We start from the raw sequence: 17028 nt of genomic DNA, 5'->3' as shown, positions 1-17028 counted from the left end.
TTGGAAGTTGTGTGTGAGTGAAAGGGTTAAACATGCACTCGAGAGCTGTGTCTGTCTAGCCGTCTATCAGGGTGTTCCCCTATAAGCCAGACACACAGGTGATTAGGAGGATCAGGATTAGGTTTCTTTGCACCTGACAGGGTTAAATCAACAACATAAAGCTAACATCTGAAAAATGCAAACAATACACGCACTCACATATACACACAGACGTTCATGCTCATACACATGGATGCATATGCTTTGACTGATTATGTTACATAGAAACACATCAGTATTGAAAAGACAAGTAATTGCTGAAGTGGCGCCCAAGGAAATGTCATTTCTTAATCCTCACATCTCTTAAAGCAATTATAAAGCATGTTGAGGCATAAAGGAAACCTTCTCACACATTATTGTAATGAATCAGGTCCAGCTATCACTCTGCAAATGCAGAGAGAAATTTTTGTAGAGCTCAGGATTATTATTATTAAGTCAGTATTATTGTTTATCGACTTCTAATTTAGTCACAGCATGATGATACTGTATGATCATACCGTGTCATCATTCTATAAAAAATGTGGGTAACACTTTATCTTATGTATCTGTAATTTCTGAATTATTTCCCAACAAGTTCCAGTAAGTTTCCTGGAAAGCACTGTGTAATTTTTGTCACTCAGTGTTCAGTAATATCCAGTTAACCAGCTGTGTAACCTGGAGAGTATTTTAGTGCACAGCAAGTCAGCTGAACGTGCAAAAATGTGATGTGCCCACAGGCAAGCATACAATTCAACATATATGTTCATATAAATATAAAGTTTCCAATAATAAAGGATTAATGGCCAAATATATTCTTGGGTTTAAATGGAGCTGTTCTTTCAATGAAATTCCTCCTTTCCGTATAATTAGTAACAATTTACAGTTGGTTCTTTCCAGGAAACTTCCCATGAAGTAAGAAATTAGTTGGAAATTATAGACCCATAAATACATTTGTTGCATGTGAGTTTTGTGTGATGCAGTCAGGATTAATTCTTTTTTTTTTTTTTTTTTTTTAATATTGTGTGTCTTGTGGTTTTCATCAGTGGATGGAGTTTTATCAGTGATCATGGACATGGTTCAGGTGTCATCTCATAATTTTTTAAGAGTGGGAGATTGTAACCCAACTCTCAGTTCAGTGATGGTCTTTGGTTTCAGAAGTGAACAACTTCCTGGATATTCCCGTGGCCATCCACTGACACTGACCTAGTCACTGACTTTTGACCTCTCGTTGATACTTTGACAGGTCTTCTGTTCATAGACTGTTGATCTGGGTTCATTCAGTCTCTTATTTTCTTTCTCTTCATTCTCTCTACATTTTATTATTTTGTAATTATTTTACCTATTTGCCACATTGTGATCAATTTCAATATCCGTAAAATCCTCTTATTACCATTGTGATATTGATTTCAACCATGTCTCCTAGCCATAAATTAAACATGAGAGGTGTTGCATGGTTAGATGTAACTGAGATCTTAGTTTGCTCCAAAGTTGGGAACATTCCCTGCCAACTTTTTTATGTAGGCTGGACTGACTGTATGTCCTCATGCGGTTCCATTAGCGTTACAACTGTGTGGAAAGACAATACGAAAAAACACATACCTGTTGTCACAATGCAGAGAAAAATGTTAGAAAGGACATGATAAAGGGAAAGGACGTGCAGTGGGATGTATAGAGAGATACGCACAACCCTCCTCACCAGTTTACACACACATACACACAACTAAAAGCTAAATGGCAGGTTGTGCTTTCCAAGTTCAGTGGGTCACAATCGACACCCCGTGATCCAGCAGGGGCCCCAGTGGCCAGTGTTTATCAGTCCATTTCAGATGAGTTATATTTAGGGCAGCCTGGGCCAGACGCCATTCTCCCTGCTGATTTACTGGGCTGCTGGGACTGCTGCTCTACCTTATCCGGTTTCCACAGTCAACCCAGTGTAATTTGTCAGGATATGGCTTGCGGAGCTATAAACCTCTGTGTGTGCGCGCATGTGTGTGTCTGCGTGCTTGCGCGTGTGCGTGCGTTTGACATTAAGTTCTGTCAGTAATAGCTCCTGATTTCCTCCTGCTCTTTTTCTCTCTCAATCTCAGACACACCCAGGTGTATGCATGGTTACGCGCACGCGTACGCACACACACACACACACACACACAGACAGCACCCTCCCTCTCACACACGGCCCTACGAGTCAGATAAGAGCACCATTTATTCTGAAATACATTGAGCTATTGTGTGATTCTCCAAGGCAGCGAGCAGCGATTCCGCTTAAAGCTGCAGTAAATCATCTCTGACAAAGAGAGACGGCGAAAGACAGGGATTTACACATCCATACATCCCTGGGCTGGACAGTGGGAAGGGTGGAGTTCCTTTGTCTAACACGGCAGTGATGGATCAACATTTTTCCCCTGCTGCTGGTGTCTCTGACGCACGAAACTGACACATTTTCTTTTTTGGAAATACATGTTCTGTCATTGTTTTTGTCTCTTGCTCCAGTCCCTCTCTGTGTCTGTACTTCTCTGTCTGACATGAACACACATAATATTTCCCAGGGATACGGCACGTCCAGCTGTTGTAAAAAGAATCTATTTCATCTTATCAGCAGCAACAGACAGACATGGGCACTACGGGAAGGAGACTGGACAGAGAGCAAGTTAAAAAAAAATATCTCCATGATTTAAAAAAACGGAAAATGTTACGACCATGATATAAGGTGCAAAGTAAATTAGCCGTTTAAGACAAATATATTTTATGATGTAAGTTTTCACCTGTCTTCCCTGTGTTTTACAAATGTGTTAATCCATACAAATTGTTAATCCATATGTCCAGTAACAAGCTGAGAATATTGGCAACTTTTAATGTACAGACACTGAGGATCATTACTAAGATGTTCCTAAATGGATTTTCCCAAACCAGGTCATTGGCATTGTGATTTTTCTCACACATAACATTTATATGACATGCGCACAGGCACACAAGTAAGGAACACACCCTCATATGCATGATGAAAGTCTGTGTAAGAGTGTCCAGTCGAATTTAGAAATTCCAGGAAGCTGATGACTTCCTCTCTCAGTCCACTGAGCAAACCAAACATTCCCGTCTATCTCCTGTCCTCGGTTTCTCCTACATCTCCTCCTCCTCTTCTTGTCCTCAGCCCTAATCTGCTTCTTCTCCCCCTGTTCCTACTCTTCTGCTAACCGTGCCTGGACAAAGACTGAAATAGATCAAATATTTGACCAACTTGTGGCTCACAGCTGAAGCCTAACTTGAAAAGATTAATCATTGAGGTTTTACGTTACACGTGATTCTGTGTGAATAAGAATTTGGATGTGTGGTGTCCTCTGCTTGTCTTTGCATGTGTGTGTGTCTGGCCCAGTCATGAAGCAGTCCTGTTGAAAAGTGCTAGCCAGTGATGAAAGGTGTATTGATCGGTGGGCCAGGCGCCTTGCGTATTGACTTGGCAGGAGGGTGATCCTTCAAGGCCTTCCTATTGGCACACTGAGTTAATCTGCTCAGTTTGATCAATACCGGCTAACTGAAACTATCATTGCACAGCATCCCACCTCAGCGCTCAGTGGGCTTGGCTTTTATTGGTTTTATGTGTGTTTGTTTGTGTGTTTATGGAGGTTGAAGGGATGATTTGTATCTGTGTGACAGGGAAAGCGAAACCTAGAGCATGGCCCTTTTGTGCCTGTAGACGTGGGTGCTTTTTTGTGGAAGTGTTATATGTTCGCTCAGTGAGTCATGGGCAGTAAAGTCAGAGCGCAGTACTGTGAGGTCATATAAACACTATAGCATGCTATTATAAATCTACAGCTTGATTTCCAGCCTGCCTTAGGCAAGGTACAGCAACTTGGCAATGTGTTCACCATTGAACGGACTGGCTGAGTGGCTGGATTTAGTGTTGCTGACAGTGTATTCTTGATGTGTAGAAGTTGTGGTTTCCTGCAATTAAAATGTCCGTAAGAGTGGGATAAAATAAAAAAAAAGTCTGTGCTCAGGTTCTTTAACACCATCCCACTCTGTTTCTGCCTTCATGTCTTTCCACCTGCCTGTGTCCTTTTCTGTGAACCTCCCTGTTTGCTGTGTGTGAAATATCTCTCTCTCTGTGTACTAAATTCCTGTCTTCTTACCTGTCTTATCTTTCTGTGTTGGTTTTTGTTTCTCTGCTCTGTTTGTCCTTCTGCAGACCCAACATGGAGAACACTGGTCAGGTCAGTGATTCTGGCTCCTCCACAGTTAAACATGCCCTCAACCCTGACAAAACTTTCATGCAAGTCCACTACCTCAAGGTAAGATACAAATGTCCTAAAAGCAGCAAAGAAAGGCAGGAAATTGTGGTGGAAGTAGGGAAAGAGAGAAGGAAAAAAGAAACAAAGAGCAATAGAACAAAGCAAAATATTTAAAAAGGCATTCCAATCTTTTCTAGGTGAGCAGAACTTTTAATGCATATAAATGTTTGCAAAGTCTGTATTGTCTGTATGATGGATCACGTGTCGTTGTCTGTATTTGTCTTGTCCTTTGTTCAGGGTTACTTCCTCCTCAGGTTCTTGGCCAGTCAAGTGGGAGTGCAACAATTCATCGACTTCTTCAGATTATTTGTCAAGAAATACCACGGGCAACTCATTTTGTCTCAGGTGCGGCTGTAGTATAGGAAATTCATTTTTACTTCATTAACTTAATGGAGAATCGCAGCGTTGACTCGCAGCTACTTCAGAGGCTGTTAATAAAATCTGAGCTCGGATTTGAACTGTTTTAATATGGCCTGTCTCTGAGGCACAATGTTATTTCCATAAATTAATTGCAGGCTGATGTGAGCTTGATTGCCACAGTGTTACAATAGTTTAAAATGCTCCAGCAGCTTTTCAAATTGATGGCCGTACATCAGCTCAGCCACATATGTTTATTCTGTCGGGGCCATGAGGCTGAGTGATCACACCTGGAAGTCTGTTTGTACGTGTGTGTGTGTGTGTGTGTGTGTGTGCGCGTCTGTGTGTGATACGTGATGAGTTCCACCTGGCTCCTGTTTCTTCAGTGGCAGGTTGAGTCTTCCCACTAAATAATGGATGTAACATAAACACTGCTTGACCTTGTACTCCTGACTTAAGATCAGGTATGCCTTTCTCTTTCTTTTTTCTTCCTCCCACACCTCCCTAAATGAGTCCATTTCTGTTTGTCTTTCTTTTAAATTTTGGACAGGATTTCCTGCGAATGTTGCTGATGATCTTTCCCGACATGGAGAGGTATGCAAGTGGCTTTGAATAATTCTTAGAGAGTAATTCATGAGTAATGAAAAATACCTTGACATGTTAAAACAACTTTGGTTTGGGCTCAAGCAGTGGAGGCCTGTTTCCCAGTTCCAGAGAAATTAGAGCAATGTTATTCATCAATTTTCTGTTTTAACATAACTTTAAAACCTTTATTTTTAACAGATGTGATTTGTTAGTAGATTTAATGTCAAATACATGAGCATGTGTTGATCTGGCCACTGTTCTTTGACTAACTTGGTCCTGCTGTGGAAACATGGCCAGAAAAAGCTCCCAACACCAATCCTGTTAAGAGAGCGGTCTCATCCACTCTCATATTAATTGAAGTGTAAAAGGATAACTGCTCCTCCTGCTCTCCTCCTCTCTAATTTTCTCTCTCCCTCTCTGCCCTCGCTTAATCATTCAGTTCTCTATTTCTCCTGATTGCCTCATTAACCTCTTCTTCTGCCTGTCTTGCTGTTATTCTTTTCTCCCTGCCTGTATTTCAGTTTGTTCCTCCTATCCTCAGACTTCTTTTCCTGCTCCCCTCTTCCTCAGCACTCCTTTGTCTGCTCTGAATGTTGTCTCTTTTTTTTCCTTTTCTGTCGTGTGGAGTGTGCTGCTGGGCTGGCAGAGATTGAATGAATTAAACAGAGGGAGTTGGGGACAGTCAATATTTGGATCTGATGCCTCTTTCAGTAAACAGCCCACTAGAAGAGCAATGTTTAGGATTAGAATAGACACTCTAGACAGGGTGCAGGGTCACGTATCCTGCCTATTCCCCAGACTAAATGATCCAAATGTAATAATTATAAGAGTAAGCATAAAAATTATTAACACACATTTAAAAAATCAATACCTTCATTGATTTCTGTTAAAAAGAAGCCACTATTTGCCGGGAATCCTAGTCACTCTTTTTAAAACATAGTGTGTTCTCCAGTATCACTGTTAAAATGAATAAGCTTTAAAGTAAAAGTTTCCAACCTCAGTATGAAAAAAAAAAACTGGTAGATACACGTCTCGTCTGCTTTTGTGAGACATAAATCTTATTTCTCTCTAGTCCTATCATTCAACAGTGTATGACAGGGCATGTGGTGTATTAACTGTATTAACCTTTTGTTTGTCACAGAAGAGAACTATGCTCACATAATCCCATGTAATCCTACTTTATGGTGCCTCACTGTTGGTGTGGCAGATGCTTAGCCTTTATGTACTGTCTATAGTTCAACTCCACATGCCAAGAGCTGAAATTTCCTCGTGGTAAAGTCCCCAGTGACGTTTTTAATGTTCAGTTTCTGGGCAAATTGGTGGTTTAATGGGAATATTACCTCCTCCAGTACACTGTAGAGTGTAAAGAGATTTTATGAGCTTCAATTTACTGAAGGTCCACTCTCCATCTGCCAAAATTGCCAGCAAATATACAATAGGAAATGACGCAGTAGGACTCAGACTTTACTAGTGTGTGGAAGCAAGGAGCACAGGCTTGACCTTGCAGTAAAATGTTAGTTTCTCTTAACCATTTTTAGCCACAGTTACAGCGGTGTGACTCCGTGTTGGTTGGTTTGTAAATTGAAAAAGGAAACATACACCTAGCACTTATTTTTCCAAAATAATCTTTGAAAGACATATTTTTTGATGAAGTATTTCAGAGGTTTATTGACTATTAGAGAATCCTGCTCGGCATTATATAGTTCATCCAGTTGTCCCTCCCTGTTTGTGGGCACCACTGTGTAAAACCAGTGTATAAAAAGCAATTTATGGAGGAAAAAGATTAAAAGAAAGCTGTGTTCACTTGTGCTTCCATAATCTACTGTTTGTTCTTAAGGCACCAAGTTCATTCAGAAGTTGAATTGGCAAATGTGGGAAATCCCTAATTGAACTTCAGCTAGAACAGCATAGCTGAGAGAAAATGCCTATTCAAAAATGTAAATTACAAATTTTCCTCACAAAATAACCCTTTTAATGGGCTGAACTTCACAGATTCATATACAGTAATAGCTTTAGGGTATCAAAGGGTGGATTTTTTTTTTAAGCCCAGGCTGGCAGGATTTATGATCCTGTGTAGTTACTCTTTGACTTAGTGTGTACTTTGTATACCTGCAGATTGCTTGTGGAATGCTTGTTTGCATTCACATTTGCCTTTGAAAGCAAGCTCTGTCATTGTGTGTGTTCTATGTGTGGTATATGACCGTTTTCATGGGCAAACCATCCTCTTCAGCCCTTCCTCAGCTACACACATACATATGCATGCTTGCTTACTGTACATGCATGCATATAAATCCAGTTCACTGTCTGTACATGCTTGTTTGCTTGTCCATGTATGGGAAAGTGGGTGTGCCCCTCTTTTTGTTTAAGGTGTTGGCCTAGACCTCAAGTCTGCCATGACCCTAACAGTATTTTCCCAGAGCAATGTTTTCATAGGGTGTCTTAGGCAATAACAGTCATTGCTATAATAATAGGAATAATACTAACACTTGTGCCATTGTGTTCCAGAAAAGGCCTCACCCTCAGTGCTATTTATGCTGACTGGCTTGATCGACCGGGAATTCCAAAGGTACGAGGAGTCTTTCTTTCTCTTCATTTTCTTTTAAAATGTATCAAAATATAGAATTTAATAGTGTTGCTTTAGTCTTCAGTAATGTCCTGATGGAGACCAAAACTAAAAAAAAGAGACTTAATTATTTTATATCTTAATACTTGATATATAATATATATTATCCCGAAATATTGATCCTGAAAATATCATACTTGACACATGCATTGGCTGATAATTTCATAGTCTTTGTGTACTCACTCACACAAGTTTCTGATTATGAAAGTGATTAGTTGTCTTGGTTTGTCTGTCTATCTATGTCCAACCTTTGTCACTTTAGGATCTCTCTACCACTCCCATACTCTGTAGCTGTCTTTGCAACATGGCTTATTTTATACTTTAGTTTGCTTTAGTTTTCTCTCCTTTTGTTGTTACTGTTCAGTGGTTATTTTGTGACAGCAACTGACAACTGCAACAACATTCAATAACCTGACTGGCTTACCTGTAAAAGCTGCAGCCTAACTGGTTGGTTTTGAAAGCCACACACACTTGAAGGTTATCATCCTTAATAATGGATCAGTATGGTTTGAGATCATTTCATCAGCTAGACTTCAGTGTAGGTTAATATGTTTTGTTGCGATCCAATTCAAAGCTAGCAGTGTTGTGTGTGTCTGAACCCATGTAATGTTTGTAGGAGGAGTGTGCTCTAAACATTTGCTCCTAAATGACAAGAGCAGCTTTGAATTTGTCTTAGTACAGAACAGCTGTAAATAGCAGTGTGATGACGCTCTAACAATGAAAATTAAGTCTTGTATTAGAAGTAAATAGCTGTATATAAATGCCACAGCTTTAATGGAGTGTGACTGTTAGCCTTTAGGCGTTTTGAAACTGCTAGACAGTGATGACTTTCATGATAACAGCATAAAAACTCACAACGTATTTATTGTTCAATTTGAAGAAAGTTTGTCAGTTTTTCAAAAGATGTCATGATGACCATCATTACCCTGCATCACATGCTGTTTAGTAAGCATTGCTAGTTGTAGTAATTATGCAGTTCATTTTATCATTGTGTTGTTGAATCATTATCATCGGCTGTGTTACCAGACTGGTGCTGTATCTTCTCAAGGTGAGCAGTGCTGCTCTGCCTCTGCCCTCTTATCGAGAAAGACCCATGGTCATAGATACTAGGATTGCAAGGCTACACACACACACACACACACATACTCACGCAATCAATCCACTTTAACAGCTTCTTCAATTCTCCCATCTCCATGGTAACTGATCTTAATTATCACTGTGTGTATGTGCATTTTTGTGCGTCTGTGCTTGTGTTGCTGTCTGGGAACCTTCACCTTCTAGATTATGTGATGATGTAACTGGAGCCTTTCAGGGGCCTCTGAGGGTGGGAAGGACAGCGTGGAGGGACTGCTGTTTTCTTACACCTGATTGGGTGACGGCTAGAATGTTCTCGCAGAGGCTTTTTTTGTGTTTGATGTGCCAGTCACCGGCTAATAAGATCAGCCAGATCGATTGAAACCTTTTACAAATGCAAGCACTTGTGTATTATGTACACTGGACACAAACACATTTTAAAAATCTCTCTCTCTCTCTCTGCCACTCTCTGCCACTCTCTGCCTCTCTCGCTCTCCCCTCTCTGCCTCCCATCCATCGCTCGACAATGTGCTTGAATTGGAGAAAGGCAGGAAATGGTTTGGCCTAATAATAAACAATGACATTCACCGATCCCGGAGTAAGAGATGTGGAATGGGAAGGCCAGTGCCAGTCTATTTTAGACCTCAGAGTTTAGATGAGTAAGCACTCCCTTTGGGATGAAGGATCCAGGCTGAGATACTTTGTTAAATAAAGACTACCCTTTATTCACCAGAGCTTTCAGCCTGATACCGTCTCTTACAACTTACATTTATGTTTTATGTTTGTCTTTTTCTGCCTGGGTCATCAATAAATGCCTTTTTTTCTACCAATCATCACAAACTGATATAGTTATTTAAACTGCTTTACCTAGAATACAAGCACTCGACCATTTACTGTTTTCCCAGGCAGAAAACAGTGCCAATTACTGAAGCTCAAACTTTCTTTGTTGAAAACTGGAGCTGGCTCTTGGACCTGAATACTTTTTGAATATATTATTTTTGAATATACCGACTCAGTCAGACTCAAATCCTCATATGTTAAATCTTTATTTGGCAAAGTTTATCCTCAGTTATTATTATTATTAAGGCTACATTAAACACTTCTGAAAGTAATAGGTTTGGCTTATTTATTAGTTGAAAGCTCAGCCTTTTTTAATTAAAAAAAAAAATCTGTTGATTTTAGTATTTGTACCAAATCTTTGGCATTGTTATTGTCTGGAATTGTTTCTAGGAGTAAAATATTATGAAGGATATACCTGCTAAAACTGTGGATTGACAGAACTCAAACACATTACTGAATACTACTTTGAACTGAATGGGGGATGTGATTCATTTGCTTCTCATGCATGTTTATGAGTGAGAGGTGTAACTTCTGAACTTCTACAGTCTAATATTGATTCACTGGAGAGACACCACATAGACGGGGGCTTGAGATGAAGAAAGAGTTAGACGTAGACAAAAGCGTTGCTATTCAGGGAATGGTACTGGGGATCTAGGCAGCAAAAGAGCTATGTGTGGTATCCTGTTACACAATGCCAATTTACTGTTTCAACACTCACTACATTCTATACAGCCCACTCTAACACCTCCCTCACTTTATACCTCTCTGTGTCCGCCTCTCTCACTGTCCTTTGCTTCTACACACACCTTCATGCTATTTCTGCTGGAGTACTTTTGTATAATACACAGAAGTACTCAGGCATGCAGTTATAGTATTGAACTTTGTGTGTGGCTATGGTAACACTAATAGCTGAAACACAGCGTGTGCCTGGGGACGTCTGAGGAGTGTGTTTCAAGGATTGTATGAATATGATGTGGCACCGCTGCTTGCCGCTTGCTTTGTGTGTGTGTGTGGTGTGACATTACAGAGACCTTCTTTCCATGCACTCCGCTCTGTCTCGCATCTGTCTCCTTATTTTACCCACTATACACACACACACACACCCGCAAACACACATATATGCACAGCCCTCGCCATCATCGTTCTGATGTGTGATTCACATCACTCAAGCAGTGGCTCTGCTGAAAGCTTAATAAGGTTAGAGAGTAAGTGCTGTGTGTTTGTGCCTACTAGCTGCTCTGTGTGCGTAGGTGTGTGTGTGTGTGTGTGTGTTGTGGTGGAGGAGTGGATGTGTAGAGGGGTGAGGTGACCGACCGTCCTGTGGTTGCTAGAATTTCAGGTGATTTTTTTTTATCTCCTCCTCCTCCTTTTTTCTTCTCCTCCACTCTTCCTCCTTTCTCTCATCCTCTGGAGTCAAGTCGCGAGTTTCCGTCAGAGGAACAAGTGATCGAGCTCCCACCTCCTCCCTCTCCTCCCACCTCTCCTCTCTCCCTCCCCTTCCTGCTTTGCTCAGGCTCTCTTTCTCTCTCTCTCTCTCTCTCTCTCTCTCTCTCTCTCTCTCTCTCTCTCTCTCTCTCTCTCTCTCACTCTGCCTCTGCAAAGCATTCCACTCTGTCCCGATCACTTGCCCCCGGCTCACTGCTTTCCCTTCTTCTCTGTCGTTCAGTGGCTGTATGAAAGGAGCGCCGTGTGGTCACAGGCGAGGCTGGTGGAAGAAGTCAAAGCAGAGGTAAGCACTCTCTCTCCTCCTCTTCTCTCTTTTGCTGTCTCTTCTTGTTGTCTTCAGGGAGTGGCAGACAGACTTGGGGACAGCTCTCAGATTTGAAATATTGTACCTTAGACTGCTTGATGTGATTACCATCTGATTCTCATCACTCTGTTCCTTCACTCAGTTATTTTGCTGCTGTTTCTCTTTACTGCTTCCTCTCTGTTTTTCTCTTCTCTGTCTCATTTACACGCTTTGTTTCACAATGTTTGATACCATCTCTTATCTCTACCTCTCTTGCACTCCATCTACTTCTCTTTTGCTCATTTGCTCCCTGTTTCAGTCTCTCCCTCTGTCTGTCTCTGAGTGAAGTGCGGCACACAGCGCTGTATATCTGTTGCGTGTCATTCTGTGCTGCCTATCAGATCTTCCATAAAAGTCCCATGTTGTTCTTAATTGCTTTGCCTATACTTTCTAATTTATCTGTCCGATCCGATAAATTGGAATCAGGTCTGTATAGAATATTTGTCAAATGCATCATAAATACCTTAAAACACAAAAAAATACGTGAGTCATTGCATCTTAAAAAAATGACTTATCCACTTTATAAGCCGCTTAAATGTTAAGAAATCTCAGTTTTTTAATGTTTAAACTGTATTACAACAATGTATGGAGCCTGGGATATAAACTGAAGCGGAGGAGAGGAGTCAGTGAGGGTAGATAGAGTTTGGCCTTGATAGTGATTGGCTGTTTAATGTAGATCTATGGTGCAGGGAGTTTCTGCGCTGCAGGCTCCGTCACAGAAACATACTTTCACTATTACTCTTTTGTCTTAGCCGGCAGTTTGTGTTGGATATATGTGGAGCACCAGTGAGCGCTGAAAGATTGGAATTAATGTGTTAGAGGCGCTGGTGGACGTTTGTGTGTCTTTCCACTTCACACTCTGTCAAGGCTTGCATTCTAGTGACTCAGAGAGAGTGTGTATGTGTATATTCCACTTGAGAGATGGAAAGTGCGCCTTAAGTCTGTTTACATTTACTTTCTGCTGTTAGATGTGACCACTCATTCTTTCTCTTACTGTCTTTCTCTCTCTTTTCTCCCCCTGACATCGTTCCACCTTTATCATTACCTCTCCACTGTTCCCTTTTTCTCTGTTTCTCCTTCATACTGTGTCATCCCTCTCACTCACTACTTGGTACTTTGTTGCCTTTCTCTCTCTCTACCTCTACACCCTCTTCTTTTTCCCGCCTTCACTGCCTCACCCCACCATCCTCCCTCCTGCAGGTTGTAAAATGGATTCTCCTCAGTCAGAGTCATCAGGGAAAGGGCAGAAAGCGGAAGAGAACAGAGCCCAAGGTGAACTACAAAGAGGTAGGAGACATTCTGCTGTATTAAGGCCTCTATCTACATTCCCCCTGCTCTACTTCTAAACTTTGTCAGTGTCCCTTTCTCATATGGAAACCTCTTATCTTCCTATGTATCTGGGTTTTTGCTCTTATAAAGTAGCTGTGATTCTTGTGCTCTACAGCATTTCCATTTGCCTGGCAACACAATTGTCCCAAGTTCTGTTGATGTGTTGTGTCTGTGAGGACAGAGAGACCCTGTACTTGTTCAAGTCTCTGTTTATGTTGTCTCCTCCGCCCACATATTTAACCTTTTAAGAGCTTGTATACATCACATACCCTCCACTGTTTCTGTGTGTGTGTGGTCATGGTCAATGCGTGTGTGTGGGGTGGTGTCTGTGTTTGTCTGGGGTGGGCGGTGGACACCATTTGGCCTAGACATTCAGGGTTTGAATCTGGCCTTGAACCTTTGTTGCATCCTTCCTTGTCTTCCCATGCTTCCTGTCAGTTTGAACTGTTTACTACCAAAAAAAAGGGGGGTGAAAAATGCCATAAAAACCGTCCAAAAAAGATGTTTTCGCGTGAGTGTAGTGTTAATTAGAGCTCTTTAGGGATGGTTAATCCCCTCTACACACTAATTGACGCACTCACTTGCACACACGCCTGCATCATTAATGAACGCACACTGATCTATAAGCCATAGAGGGCCAGAAGTCATTAGTGAGAGTAGAGCTGCTTTTATATATCACTTGCAGTATGCTCAGATATTATAGACTGTAAGAAACATTTGCAAAGCCTCTCATCATTTTGTACAGTACATTTTCTGGCATGAAGTTGGGTAAGTGCCCCTGGGTTGAAGGAAAAATAAAACGGTCATTCATTTCCAAGAAGATTGTATATATCCAGTGACTTTTGAGAGCTTTAAATTTCCTTTCAGCACTTTGTATTGTAACTTTCAACAGATGTAATATAAACTTTATTTATAAGGAAAGGTATACATTTTAAGCTGTACCTAAATCCAGTGAGTATTTCATAGAACCTCATGTTGGAACATGACTTCTCTGTATTAGATTACCTCCAATTTCTGTGCTGTAATTTGGAGCACACAGTGAATGAAATGCCTGTAGAGTCTGCAGCCAGTGCAGCCTCCTTCAACCACCTGATACCTACTGTCTGGCATATTTACAATGTACACACACACACACACACACACACACACACACACACACACACACACACACACGCACACACACAAATACATTTACTTCTAAGGGGCAGCAAAAGGGCCCCTTCCTGTGGGGGGAAGAGAGTGCTGAAATCAGCCTCATGAAAGAATAGCCAATTACTGTCCACTTGGCCCTACACAATAGTGAGAAAGAGGAGGGAGGGACGAATGGACGGATGGATAGAGCGAGGGAGCAGGGGGATGTAGGGGTGGGGGTGTGGGAAGTCAGCGTTTGAAGTTACACCATAAAAGCCATCCTGAAAGGAAACACGAAGTGACCCCCCACCCCCACCCCCTACCTTTCTATCCACCCCTTTTCCCTCTCTTCCCTGCGGCCCGGCCCTCTCCTCTCTCCTCCTCTACAGTTCCCTCCCCTCCCTTTGTTTCTGTGTACAGAGAGTGCCCCATGGATGGACCAGGTGTATTTTATATTACTCCTTCATGTACTTCAAACGCCAAACAGCCCAATTTCTGCTCAACCCCTCTCTTCATCTACCTCTCCTCCTTTTCTCTTCCCTCCGTCTACCAGCCTGTTGCAAGGCTATAAATCACTCAGCATACCCATTCAGCAAAGGAGGGGGCGAAAGGCGGTAAAAACACAGGAGACAGGGAGGTAGAAGGGGAAGAAAAAGTTGGGATGGATCAGAGATGAAGATACAATCGGAGCATGGAACAGTGAGAGAGTAAAATATGAAAAACACACACCACTGACTGACTTTTAGATCAAATTGGAATGGAAACATATAATTAAGCCACAAAATGATGAGCCTGGGTGGAAAAATACAAAGGGAGAGGAAATTGCAGATGATACTTCAGGAAAGACATTAAATAGGTGACTGTATGGAAAAACAAAAAGAGGGAGAAATAAAGGTAGAAAAGTAAAGCAGAAAGAGGAATTGTTAACTCTGGATTTTTGGAGCTCAGGATTGAAGTAAGACCAAGACTAGTGGTGGGTTAGAGGTTGATGATTGTGAATTCCAGTGAGGTAATGAATGTGTTGCAGACGTTTGAGGAAATGAAGAGCAGAGTGGATATTTGAAGAGATGAGAGATGAAATATTACAGGACTGGTCAGATGATGTAAGAGCGGTTAGGCAGAGAGGAAAGAGGTGGTAAGGGAAGGAATAGAGAAGGCAGGACTTTTAGTGGGCAGGAATTAGACTGAGCCAGGGTCGCATTTAGCACTAATGACATCATGGATGATTAGGAAATATACACACACATATACACACACACCTATAGATGCACACAGTGTTAAGAGCCAGACACCCCCTACAGAGCAGCCCAAGATCTGGTCAATTTAATAGAGCTAAAGTTTATTACCAACTTCCCCTCGTCTTTGTTTCTGTGTAACGTTATTGATTCACGAGCATGTTAGCGCGTGCGTTTTGACTTTTGTTGTGTTACATGTGTAACTTGGATGTGCACGTGTAATGAGCGTGCATGTGTCCAGTGTGTGTGGAGAGGTCTGTGGAGGGATATTAGTCATGCCCGCATGGTAATGGGCCTCATTTTGCTCTCATTTTCATCTGCGGTCTCCGTAATGAGAGGGTCCGTCTGCCCCTGCTGATCAAGACAGGAAACCCTGTAGGCGAAAAGCGCTGTGAATAGTGGGGGAGACCTTGTTTTTTTATTTTTTATTTTTCTGGGAACAAAACGCTCTTTAAAGATGCAGTTTTTAATTGACCTGGGCCTTACAATCAACTAATTCCATGGTAAAGTGCCTCAAAGATGATCAATAGCTATCAAAATATGCCTAAACCTTTCCTAAAACCTAAGGAGTATAGCCTTTCCGTAAAGTATGTTCAGTACCCTCAGGCTTTGGTCACAACTTGCCAGCAGAATGGGTTTAATGCCTGACAGATGCAGCAAGACCAAAATAACTTTTTGTTTTTAAACTCTCTCACATACAATGATCAAAATTAAAATTCTAACCTGGTGATTTAAAGTTGTTAATTTTACTGAAGTAAATTCCCTCTATACTTTAGGCTTGTATTGCTCTGTTCCACATTTCTGCACTAGAATACACTATATTAGATTCAGTATGGCTCTTTTCATGCAGATGTGTTAAGGTTCTGTATATTAAAAGTGTTGACATAGCTCTTCCCCTGGATAAACAATTTCTGGAAATTGTATAATCCTGAATTCTGGACATTCCAGCTGAAATTGTTCTGCACTTCACAGTTCTTAACATTACACTCCTTGCTGAATCTAAGACTGTACAATTCTTACATCCACCATACTAATGATTATTATTTTGGTGAGCATTGTGGTCATAATTAAGGATCACCAATAATTTGATTTTGGCATCTTCATCATTTTCAATCACACCAAATGGTTTTGACCTTTCTAGTATTTATTGCGCAGGCTAAAACATGATTATACACACTCACTGCACAGATTGTGCTGGGAGGCATAAGCTCAGAGTGATAATATATGTCAGAATGGGGACATCTTTCTGTGTGCCATGGTAACTTCACATATGCAGCAGAATAGGTGGACAATGAGTCAGCCTCCGTCTCAGTTTCACTCTGTCACCTCATTTGCACCTACATAGCCATCTGCACCTTCCTGGTCGATGGAATTGGCCACTGTGAAAACATGTACCTCCAGGTTTGTGTTTGTGGCTGAGGAAATGTCAACAACATCAGGTTTAGAGGAACAGCCTGTCCTGAAACTGCACTTCAAACTGTTAAGTGTCATCTGTTGAAACAGACGGGGCTTGATTTACTGCAGATTTGTCAGAACAGGAGACAAACTTTCAATATCGTTTGCGATATTTAGCAGTTAAAGCAGATAATTGTAGGTTGTTAGACAAAGGCTGTTCATTATGATCAGTACGGTACATCAAAATTGTTAAAAAGATACTTAAGTGCAGTTTGGAGATGAAACTGCGCCTCATTTGAGTCAGGAGAAAACGTGTTATTGAGACCATCGCACAAAGCAGATATTCTTGCTATCACCAAAACCATC

At 41.3% G+C, this 17028-nt stretch overlaps 1 protein-coding gene across 3 annotated transcripts in view; it reads left to right on the top strand.

Moving 5' to 3' along the window:
• LOC121185005 (aminopeptidase O (putative)) overlaps positions 1-17028 on the top strand; it is a 69592-nt gene that overhangs the window by 22270 nt on the left and 30294 nt on the right. Inside the window, exons 8-13 of one of the 3 annotated variants that reach the window (XR_005894327.1) lie at positions 4202-4304; positions 4559-4649; positions 5212-5255; positions 7752-7812; positions 11450-11512; positions 12773-12844. Coding sequence is in view for 2 of the 3 variants with exons in the window: in XM_041042956.1 (XP_040898890.1) it covers positions 4202-4304; positions 4542-4649; positions 5212-5255; positions 7752-7812; positions 11450-11512; positions 12773-12859 (466 nt within the window). In the remaining variant the exon portion in view is untranslated. Of the gene's footprint in view, positions 1-4201; positions 4305-4541; positions 4650-5211; positions 5256-7751; positions 7813-11449; positions 11513-11831; positions 12098-12772; positions 12860-17028 lie in introns of those variants that run through there. The other 2 variants (XM_041042956.1, XM_041042957.1) reach the window with 2 other exon arrangements.

The sequence above is a fragment of the Toxotes jaculatrix genome, chromosome 7, assembly GCF_017976425.1.
Source record: "Toxotes jaculatrix isolate fToxJac2 chromosome 7, fToxJac2.pri, whole genome shotgun sequence".
Classification (NCBI taxonomy): Eukaryota; Metazoa; Chordata; class Actinopteri; family Toxotidae; genus Toxotes; species Toxotes jaculatrix.
This window is presented reverse-complemented; position numbering and strand designations above follow the sequence as displayed.